At 40.1% G+C, this 12,066-nt stretch overlaps 1 protein-coding gene across 3 annotated transcripts in view; it reads left to right on the top strand.

Annotated features, from left to right (window-relative positions):
- Positions 1 to 12,066, top strand: part of slc4a11 (solute carrier family 4 member 11) — a 144,791-nt gene that overhangs the window by 41,200 nt on the left and 91,525 nt on the right. For 2 of the 3 annotated variants that reach the window (XM_011490712.3, XM_011490713.3), the window contains exon 3: positions 1,388 to 1,504. In XM_011490712.3, the coding sequence (XP_011489014.2) occupies positions 1,388 to 1,504 (117 nt within the window). The remainder of the gene's footprint in view (positions 1 to 1,387; positions 1,505 to 12,066) is intronic. The other variant, XM_011490714.3, reaches the window with a different exon arrangement.

Below are 12,066 nucleotides of genomic sequence, written 5' to 3'. Positions count from 1 at the left end.
AATGACACCTGAGAGCACAGGTATGTGTGAGATGACGTTTTGGTTGTATCGCCCTATTCTTCCACATCATCCTGATTGATGATGTGGAAAAAAATGTTGCAAAATCTGATTTTAGTCTCACATTCTAGTTTGGAAGTGGATTTGAGTCTTAACTTTGAGATGTATAGGTGGAAAGATGCTAATGTGACTTTTTTCTTGAATGGCATTTGAAAGTATCTCATAATCCAGTTTAAATGGGAAGATCCATCATTACTTATGTTCTCTGTTTATTTAGGTAAACTGCTGTGGAATCAATAGAATATTGTATTATAAAAGGTTTCTGTACCATCCATCCATCCATCTGTTTTCTAAACCCTTTCAGGGTCAGAGGTTGCTGGAGCCTATCCCATCCACTGTTGGTTAAAGGTGGGGTACATCCACAGAGAAACTGTTTTGGTGCTAATTAAGTGCAAACTTTTGACCTTGTTTTTTTGCAAAATGCAAAGTTTTGTTATTGCCTCTCTTTGCTTGCATTTCTTTCATTTAACTATAAGACATAAAAAGCTTAAACATTTCTTTAGGGCCGAAGTTTTTCCTGTTTAAGATCTGCTTGAGGATTTATTTAACATGTGGGGGTCACTGTTAAAGAAAATAGCTCAATTTTGAGCCAAGCCTCAAATGATGATGTGATGTGGCTGCAGGACCAGAGAAACTCTCAAAAGGACAGAGCTGGTTGAGGATGGGATTGATGGAAACATGTGACCGTCTCTGCAGAACAGAACTGCTGGGCTCACCTCTTTTGCTGTTCACATCTACCCGTATATACTGCTACAGGATTTAAGTGATTTGATTTTTAACCTTTGTTTTATTGCATTAAAAACGTAAATACTGTTTTTTGAATGCTTTCGTTTGACTTAATCCAGATAACTTGGTCAAAACAATTTGAATCGTTCACTTCTGTGTCCAAAAATAGATTAATTTTGTCAGAAGAAATAGAACAACAAAATGATTTATGTGGATTTTTTTTAACTTGTTTTTCATATAAAAGTTAGTTGTACCCATTGACTGTATATGAGAACTGGACTGAGTGGCCCCTCCCCTTTATAACTTATTCAAGTTATAAACTGACCAATCGAATGCCTTTATAGAAGTAGGTGGTGCCTGCTGGCCTTCACATCCGACATTGGAAAACTTTTATTGACAGATTGTCACACTTTCTCCAGTTCTCAGATACATCAATGGTTTTACCTAACATAATGTATTACATAACTGCTGCTAACCCGACAGTTGTGCATCCCTTCCGTTACTGCTGTTCTGTCTGACATTTTTTAAGAGCAACCCTATTTATTTGAGTGGGACTGGTGCCACCGAGGTGCAGTGGGTGACGCTGTGCTGTTGTGTCCCCCAGAGCAGCGGGAGGCAGAGCAAGACGAGGGCAGCGAAGACCGAGAGGAGACACAGGACTCACCCATCGCCTGTGGAGACGACATCCACCTTTATGACAACCAGATCAGCCCTGGAACAGGTCAGACCAAAACCTAAGATAGAGGGACAGTGCAGGAGACGTGATGGAGACAGTGAAGAATCTGGAGAAATGGCTCCAACTGTGGACTTCACTTTGGAAGGATTTAGACGTAAAATGCTCTGGAGAGTTAAGAGACAAATACCAGAGACAAGTTTGATAGAAAAAGCCTCTCAAAACAGCAGGAATCCTCATGCAAAATTGTTTTATACATGTATGCTTTTGGTCTTTAAAATGCAGCGCATGTATCAAAAGGCTGTGTCATTTTACTCATTTTGCACGGATGAAAACTGGTCATACGTGATCTATGTGGAAAAAGTGAGAAAAGTTGTGGTCTTTACGTGAAATTTTCAAAGATGTTACATTAATGAACCACGTAAAAACCATGAAGAAGTACGAATAGACCACACAAAGAACACGTAAATCAATGTAAAACATGTACAGAGCGTGATTAATGCTCTGTTTCTATGCAATTTGTGCGTCAATTACGTAAGGGTTAACGTCGGACGAAGTGTGCATTATCAGAAATTAACGCACGACGTGGAAGCCTGAACCATCCGACGCGAAGTGTGTCCATGCACACTTCGAAGGCCATTAACTCGCTCATACCATGGTCACTTACAAAAGAAATGAATATTCAACCAGTTTTGGTACTTCATTCTTGTTATTAATTTTTTTTGGGTTTGAATTGCTTTTTTCACAAAAGGCAAACTATTTGTTGCGTGGTGTGGGAGAACGCGTTGTCACGGTAACGCTACTCCGACCTCCGATCTCGACTGCAGTGGGAAGGGAAAGCGATATCTATGCTGATGGTCACGATGACTTAAATAAAGCATCAGATCGGAGAGAAAGTTCACGTATATCCAACTTAAATGAATCACTTCAATTGGTGACACGTAATTCAGTTTAGTTTATTCAACTTAATTTTTTATGTCTATCCGACACAATTCAACATGTTGATCTAACTTTAATTATTTTTTAATACAACTCAAATAAACACATTTATCTACTTTAATACATTTATCCAACTCAATACAATGTATTTCTGGCTTTGGTTCTACTTCATATATTTTTTTCACTATGATTTTATCATAGTAAGATTTTATCATGATTTTATTCAGCAATGTCTTACTTTACAAGGCAGGAGCTCCGATGTCCTGAACTCTGTCCTTGGTGTTCGGTCATACGGCTTCTTTCCGCACAAGGGGGTTGATGATCATCCTCTCCCACACTCTAACTCATGGTGCAGAAAGAAATAAACATAACCGTTTAAATCAGTAGTTAAAACAGAGTAAAACAGCTAGACCACAAAACACAATGACAAAAACTCACACTTAAACCCCAATCTGCCCAGACAGGCAAAGAAAATGGTATCGCAATTCCTTGCGCTGCCTTACATTATGATGTCATGACGCATTGACAGCTTCACACCAAAGTTACACCAACTTAATTGAATAAAATTGATTGAAAGTAAAAAACTACGTCAACTAAATAATTAAGTTAAAGCAGTGTTTTTCAGCCGGTGTGCCGTGAGATATGGTCAGGTGTGCCGTGGGAAATGAACAATTCACTGACCTAAAAACATTTTCCATCTCCAGGATATCAGCTCTGTGTTCATCCAAACAGGCCCTGATAAAACACCTAGTAGTTAGGAATATAAAAGATCATAAAATACTTTTTCCTTTATGTTTATTTGATTTTATTATAGACATTTTGATAAGAATGACGGTACCACGATTTAGCCGCTTTTTCTACTCTTTTTTTGGAAAAGTCCCGCCCCTTTAACTGTCTTCACCAATCATTCTTGGAGGCTTAATCACATGTCATCAGTCTGACCAATCAGAAGTGGTTAAAGTCTTCACTTCCTTCTTCCGATTCTGTCATAAAGTCTCTCAGTTCCAACAAAAATACCAGTTAAAGCTAGTCTTTAGCGGTGTAGCTTTCCAAAAAATCCGGTGTCAGACCATTGAACAAGTGAACAAAAGAATGAAACTCAGAGCAGCGAGGTGTCTGGCATCACTACATCTCCCATGATGCATTGGGTTAAAGTGGCATCATCTCTGCGCTACAATGAGTCTTCCCTGTTAAACGTCTTAAACCAGAACAGACACACATCAAACAGTTTCTAAATCTTCTTGATGAAATCAGAGGTCAACAGTTTAGTTCTCCTTCAAGGTTTGTGTTTATTAACAGCCAAACATCCCAGAGTTTGGTCCAAGTCATCTTTCTAATTGAAACACTTTTCTAATAAGGTCTGGATTGAAGGACAAATTCGCTTTCAGACTTCAGTCACTTTTGAAAAATGAAAAGTTAACCCAAGTAGAAGTAATAACAACATTTAAGAAACAGGATTAAGGTGAAGTGACCAACAGACACAATTAAACTAAACTGAAACAATTTAATCATCTAAAAAGAAATAAAACATTTTTGTTATAGTCTTCAAGGACTTCATTACTGATTAAGGCAAAAGAAAAACTAATAAAAATTCAACAGGTTCACTTTTTGTGTAGCTACAGAAAACAGAAATATAATGTTAGTCTTTTTGAGTAGAATTGATCAAACATATTGTGATCATATTGTTCAAAAATTACAGTTGCCTTTTGCACCGACATTTAAAAAATAAATCACTATTTAGAAAGAATATATTTGTTTTTTTGTGAGGTTACATAAAATTGCATGTTAATAAACTGGAGGAAAAACAACTATCAGAGTAAAATTTCAAATAATTTAGTTGAAAATTATTACTGAAAACTAACTTAACTTTTATTACACCTTTTAAAAAAAACAGCTGCAACTGCCAGCTTTTTCTGCCACAATTATCACAAAAATGCACGTGAGATCATGGAGGGACTGTCCATCAATACAGACTAGGGTTGGGCGATGTCCCTTAAATTGGCCGTTGACGATGTTTGCTGTCAACCATCGGGATGGACGATGACATCGTCGGGGGGGGGGGGGGGGGGGGGGTATTTTAACATTTTTCGTTCTTATATAACTGCTATTAGTTTTTTTGCTTTTTTCATTTTATTTTCCAACTAATGACTAATCCGCGATGATCCAGTATAAACTGAGGAAAGTGACTTTAACAAAAAAAGTAACAAACAAAATAGAAAAGAAGTAGTCCGCTCCCGCACTTCACTAGTGACGTGGACCGGCGGAGCGCGGACTTACAGCTTTGTGTTTGAGGGGGAGGGGGGTGCTTTGTTACATGAGCGCTATGTGTGTGAGATTTAAGACTGCGATCCGTCCCGCAGCTCTAGGGGTACAAGCAACCGAACTCAGAACCGGGTCTAAAAGTGTGTGTCTGAGCACAGCTCGGATCGTCAGCACACACAGCGGTTTGAGCTTCAAAGCAGAAATGTCGCTCAGTCCTTAGAAAACATTCAAACAATCACGCGGATTTGTGTTTCCAGTCGTGTCCCGACTAATAAAGGCTGATGTTATTCCCACGTTTACGTGCAGCCAGCAAGCAGCACCACCCAAAGCTAATGTTGTTAGCCCGTGTTAGCATACTGCTAATCCTGGCTTCGTTCAGAAAAAGCACTGACCACTAGGGTTGTGCCGATGGACGATATCATCGTCCATCGTGATGGGTGACTGACATCCCGATGGAGAGACCACCATCGTGATGCCACGCCCCCGCCACGTTGCGCGTCGACACCATAAGCCGCGGTTACATGTACAAAATATCTTGATGGGATCAATGGTCGGATTAGAATCCAACCGTGTACATGGGCCCAGAAAAATGTTTTCAGAATATAAAAACGTTCACTAAGGTCACAATTTCGATCGGAATAAATCATTCGCACATGCGCAGTATTCGCACATGCGCAGTTTGAAAACCGGAAGGGGATACAACTTCCGCCGAGCGGCTTTTTTTCCAAACTTTATTGAATGTAACAATTCAATACAAAACGATAACAGCACCGAGCGGCTATATATATTGACATGTCAGCTCGGTAAAATACGAGATGATCTTCTAAACGTGCTTTTAATAATGTTACGGTTATTATCAAACACCTGTTCGCTCATCATTTGAATTTTAATCCGTGTGGTCAGAGCTTTTTCTGAACGGAGCCAGGATTAGCAGTATGCTAACACGGGCTAACAACATTAGCTTTGGGTGGCGCTGCACGTAAACGTGTAAGAATAACATCAGCCTTTATTTAGTCGGGACACGACTGGAAACACAAATCCACGTGATTGTTTGAATGTTTTCTAAGGACTGAGCGACATTTCTGCTTTGATGCTCAAACCGCTGTGTGTGCTGACGATCCGAGCTGTGCTCAGACACACGTTTAGACCCGGTTCTGAGTTCGGTTGCTTGTACCCCTAGAGCTGCGGGACGGATCGCAGTCTTAAATCTCACACACATACCGCTCATGTACCCCCCCCCCTTCCCATCAAACACAAAGCTTTAAGTCCGCGCTCCGCCGGTCCACTTCACTAATTAAGTGCGGGAGCGACTACACTTCTTTTCTATCTTGCTTGTTACTTTTTCTGTTAAAGTCACTTCCCTCAGTTTATACTGGATCATCGCGGATTAACCATTAGTTGGGAAATAAAATGAAAAAAGCAAAATAACGAATAGCAGTTATATAAGAACGAAAAATGTAAAAATACACCCCCCCCCCCCCGACGATGTCATCGTCCATCCCGATGGTTGACAGCAAACATCGTCAACGGCCAAATTAGGGGACATCGCCCAACCCTACTGACCACACGGATTAAAATTCAAATGATGAGCGAACAGGTGTTTCATAGTAACCGTAACATTATTAAAAAAGCCGCTCGGCGGAATCTATATCCTTCCGGTTTTCAAACCCTACTGCGCATGTGCGAATGATTTATTCCGACGGAAAGTGTGACCTTAGTCAACGTTTTTATATTCTGAAAACATTTTTCTGGGCCCATGTACACGGTTGGATTCTAATCCGACCATTGATCCCATCAAGATATTTTGTACTTGTAACCGCGGCTTATGGTGTCGACGCGCAACGTGGCGGGGGCGTGGCATCACGATGGTGGTCTCTCCATCGGGATGTCAGTCACCCATCACGATGGACGATGATATCGTCCATCGGCACAACCCTAATACAGACTATAGAGTTTATTTACTTATTTATTTTTGGATGCTGGTGTGCCGCGGGATTTTTGTCAAGGATAAAGTGTGCCTTGTCTCTAAAAAGGTGTGAAAAACACTGTGTTAGATCAATGTAAAAAAGTTAATCTTTTCAACGACAGCCTAAATACTCTTTTTAGAGTGCAGATGATGAAGCTAAAGGTTGTTTTAGAGGAAGCCAGTGCAGTGATACAGAACATTAAAACTATGTGACCGGAACTACTTTTTTAGATATGCGGTTATCACTGTGCGTTATACGTTTAATGCACACCCAGCAGCCAATCGGAATCAAGAATTGATCCGGACCATAGAATAAGTAATTTTAACGTGATATTTGCCTCGTATACGCCATACATATGCGCCGTACATGCATGAAAAGTCAGTTAAACATACGTGGAATGTTCGTGAAAAGACAATTTTACATATGCATCTTGCAAAAATCCCACACAGTTGCGTAAGATTTCCATAATAATTGTGTATAAACTGCGTAAAATATGCGCAAACTGCGTATATATCTCTACCAACAAAAAATGTTAAAACAGCTCAAAACCAAATTCACGTAAAGACCTGTCACCCTGACACCTCGACGGACATCTGCACATCGACAAACACAAAAAACACTCATGAATGACGTAGATCACGCATGGATCACGAAAGGCGGACATTTCATACGTGGAAAATGTAAGGCAGGAAAATGTGGCTATGTGACACTTGAAATATCAGCCTTAAAAAAACATGCAGTCCTCCCCCAGCTGTACCATGTGGTCTCGACATTTAAGGAACTCTTTACTTCTTACAACTCTTTAACTGAAAACTCCAATCTGGGCTGAGACCTCTGATGTAAAGGCGACTGGACTGCCTCATCTTCATTCAAATCCTGTTTTCCTGATCAAAGGATTTTCCTCCTGCAAAGGTTTTCCTTGGAGTTGATTTCTGTTAAAACTGTAGTCTATTTAAAAAGTGATTGTTTCAGAAAATCCAACATCTGTAAATTAAAACTGTGTACTAGCTTTGTTAGGTCGCTAATCCTCCTGCTCAGTTTGGATGAAGTGCTCCTACTGTTTTTGTGATCTTTTTCTCATGTGTTTTGAGTGACAACGCTAAAAGCTTCTCTAATAAACCACATTTTGTTAATTTCATGAGGTTTTCTTGAAGCAAACTGAGTCAGAGGTCTTTTTAATAATTTTATCATTAAACCTGTCCTTTAAGTGATTTATTTTGGACATCTTAGCTCAAAGACTTTTGGTTTGATGATTATTTTTTTCAACCCCAATGTGTTTCAGAAGTCCTCGGTCCTTTTTGTCTTACTGTTTTAGACAGATTAGACAGATTTTTTGTTGTTCGCCTCTTCAGATCAACTAACTTTAGTTGTTTTTTTTTGCTTTTTTATGCATATTTTTAAAATGCATTGCACGTCTAAAGCCGTCTTGACTGACAGCTGCAGGTACAGATGATTTTGACCCAGACACCAGAACCTCCTGGGTCATCAGGTTGCCATTTCCATGGTAACAGCCACAGGTGCAGTACCCTACCTTTTTACATGACAGGTGAGCGTGTCACTCGGGCTGATCTAGCACACGTAGCGACACTCGAGGCGTGTGACAGGAGACTGGGACAGGTGGAAAACTTCCTACCGAAATATCCCCCAGTTCCGGTGTTGGGTCAAAAATAAAACTCACTGGGATGAACTGTCACAGTGTTAGTGCCTGTGAGTGATGGAGTCTGCGCCAGCCGGAGGGCATGTCCACACATTATGAGCGCTGCCTTTTTACAGTTAGGTTTTCCATCCAATACTGTGGGAAAAAGATTTTTGATCTTCCCGAATATTCTTTGGTCTCAAAATAGAGATCTAGCTGTTTATAACAAACAAAATGTTCATTTCACTCCCTCCTATAGTTTTGCTGCTCCTTCCACGTTAAGGCGTGGATTCTCGCAGCTCAGACTAAACTCTCCCCAGCAGGTGCACGCTGTTTGTCATGCCCAGCAGCGCCTGCACACACATTTCCAGTGCATTATTCATTGACAGCTCAGCTGAATGTTGATTAGGCTGCTTTGTTTTAATTCCTGGATACATTCATCCCCCTACAAATAAGAGAGAGCTGTCTGTCCTTGTTTCCAGGCCCGAATCCACCCTAAATGTATTTCCTATTGTATTTCCTGCCTCGATGTTCTGCATCAACGTGTCCTTGATGGAAGCTGCTCATCATATTCAACTGCTGTAAGAAGAAATTTGAGTTTAATGAGCATAGCTCTGGAAAAGCAGTACAGCTCTGTGATATCTCCAAAAACAAGGAGAGCCAATTCTGCCCCAATCTCTTTTTTAACAAACATCTGTGTGTTGTAGTTAATTAATAGCTCGCTCCATATTTATCCACTATCTGTTAGCCCAAAATGGCTTTGTTGTAGCAGTGTTTTCTATTCCCAGTCAAGTCCTCACATGTATGATCAAACACCTTCTCTGTTACATTTTTAAACAGATCGTTAAATATGACGTGTTTTATAGCCACAACAGCATGGATTGTGTGTTGGTTGAAGAGAAAAATGTAACTAATGATGGTTAATTATTTGTAAGACTGTATGTAGGACGCAAACATCCAATAGCTATTCCACATACCGGAGAAACAGTTAATGTTGCTTTTAATGATATTTACCATTTAGATTTTACAGTCCCTGATAAGTGACAGAATGAGCTGTCCATGTTTCCAGATGCTCCTGCTTTCTGTTTGACGTTTGCATTTGGTGACCCTTCAGATGCTTCAGGAAGGTCTGCAGGCCGGTCGCTTCAGGACGTTCACTCTGCTGTGCAGTCCTGACTTTGAAAAACCTTTAATTCGATGTTTGGTGGGTCACAACATTCATCTGCATTTCTTCTAAAAGTTCAGATAGCATCAAACTTTATTGATCTATTTGCTGCAAAATGTACTCAATAACCAGAAAAGAGGAGCTGTGAATTTAAAATGTGTAAGGTGTTTCCAGAGATTTAGAAAATATTTCAAATTCAATAATAAGATGATCACAGGTCTCTGAGTGGAAATCCAAACGGTGATTATGCTGCAAACACTCAGGCTGCTGCTGCAGAAGCAGCTGCACAGACCCCCACTCTCTGCTGGGGAGAGCTATTGTCCATCATGGATGCCAGCCAAGTCGGCATCTTCGTCTCACCCTTGTCCTCCTCCTCCGCACAGTCCGGTGGGCAGCGTCGGGCACAGCTGGTGCTCCCGACCAGCTTCTTTGTCCACGTCTGAGCTGCCTGCACGCCAGCACTATGCACTGTGATCATAGGGGGGCCAGCACACCGAAGGAAAGGCACTCTTCACTGTTCAGCTGATGTGATGCTGCCATTTGATTTAATTTAGAAAAGAACATTTAGATATTCATTTCAGTAAAATTTTCTTTCATTTGGTCTTCTAAACATTTCAACTTTCTGTCCTTCATTTAATAGAAAACCCAAATATTTTAGGAACTGTTGTTTAATTAAAAAAAAGTGTCCATCTTTAAAAACTCCGACTTTGTACGTTTTCCTTCCAACAAAAAGGAAGAAATCCTTATTTTTTTGTGAATTTGTTGTGCATCTTAGTGAGTACACTGCTGAACCAACTCATGAAGGTCAAAGATAGCTTTGTGTAGTGCTCTCGTCAGGACATGCGAACCCTCAGACTTAACACCAAGCTTAACTCCTTTCAAAGAATCGGATGAGTGGTCGTAGTAAAGTTTAGACGTTTTACTGGACTCTTTTAGTGAACAAGGAGTAAAAACAGAATGTGACCTCACTAACTTGAAGTAACCTTATTAACAATGACAACAACTCTTCTCAAAGAATAAGGGACATAGCACTTTTTTGCTCTTTTTATGAGCTTTTGCGTATGTTAGTGAGATTTCATCCGTGTCAAGATCTGGAGCTGCAAAGTTATGCAAATGTTATGCATGATGTCATACAAGCAGCTGGAGATGACCAACCAGCGGTCAGAGGTTCCAGTGTCAGGAAGTGGTGGTGTAGGAGCCAGAAGGCAGAAGGCCAGCGTCGGTGGCAGAAAGGTGAACATTTGATCCAAAAATCCAAGTGCAGAAACCTCACTCTCCATGAGAGGCAAAGACCAGAAAAAACATGACAGGTGAATCTTAAAGAGATGGAGTTGTTGGAATCTTCCTCTAATGTGTCTTTTTCTAGACGCTTTGGTCATAAAAATGTCAAATTTTTCTCATATTTAAATTTGATGTAGTGATCATATTTCTGCCGGCTCTTGGCTCAGTTCCTTTTCACTTGAGTCTGGCTTTCTTAAAATCTCGCTGCAAAGGTTTACAAAATGCAGGCGCTTTATAGAAGAATACCGTACTTTCATGTATCCATCATTAAGAAGTTATACAGTTAGCTCTAGGCTCAAAAAATCTTCGATTTTGACTTTTAATTGTCCTGATGTATTATTGCTGTACACGTCCAGAAGTCAGAGCTTGGAAAAATGAATCCCATTAGTTGGTATCAGACAATCTGGAGCAGAAAAACAGGCTTTGCCTTAGAACAAGGAATAAAAGAAATTCAATCTAATTTCAGCATAAATGGCCAGAAAATGAGGAGTCCTGGGTTTTTCAATTGTTCAAGATAAAGAGGAATTTTATGGGTTTTTAAAAAAAGTAAATAATACGCCATTTTTTTCAAAAGTTGGAATTAGATCAAATGATTATTCTTATTATTGTTATAGAACCTCTGTTGTCCATTTCATCTGCATCTTTTGGTTAGTAGTAGGCCTGCACAATAAATCGCAAATGTTATTTTGTCGCAATTTATCGCCCCCCCGGCCCATATTCAGAATTTTTAACTGAGTTTCCAGACTTCCTGGCTATTCTTTTAGATTCTGATCAAATTATAATAATAGGGGATCTTAATATTCATGTTGATGACCCTAGTGACTGTCTAGGAAATGCTTTTGCAGCTTTATTAGATGATGTTGGTTTCACCCAAAGTGTGAATGAACCCACTCACTGTCATAAGCACACCCTGGATCTTGTTCTAACCCATGGTATAGAGATCAGCCAGCTGAGTGTCCTTCCTCTTAACCCCATCATTTCTGATCACTTTCTGATTACCTTCCAGCTTACACTGGAACATCCTTCTGCACCAGTGAATAAGAAACAGCTTAGAAGAACCTTAACTGACCGTTCTGTGTCTGAGTTTAAACTCACAGTTCAGCCAGTACTTAGTGATATTCTGAGAAAATACTCTGAGTCCAGTTCCCATAGTATCAGTCCTAGTATAAATGACCACTTTGTTAATGATGCCTTACAAGCCCTCAGGAGTACACTCGATGTTGTTGCCCCCCTGAATCCTAAGTTCTTTAGACAAAACCGAGTAGCACCTTGGTTTAACGCTGAAACTCGTTCTCTTAAACGAGAAACCCGTAAGTTGGAAAGACAATGGCGCCGCTCCGGTTCAGAGCAGTCTCTGAAT

Source organism: Oryzias latipes, chromosome 22 (assembly GCF_002234675.1).
Source record: "Oryzias latipes chromosome 22, ASM223467v1".
NCBI lineage: Eukaryota > Metazoa > Chordata > Actinopteri > Beloniformes > Adrianichthyidae > Oryzias > Oryzias latipes.
Note: the sequence above shows the minus strand (reverse complement) of the source record. Positions and strands in the feature narration are given on the sequence as shown.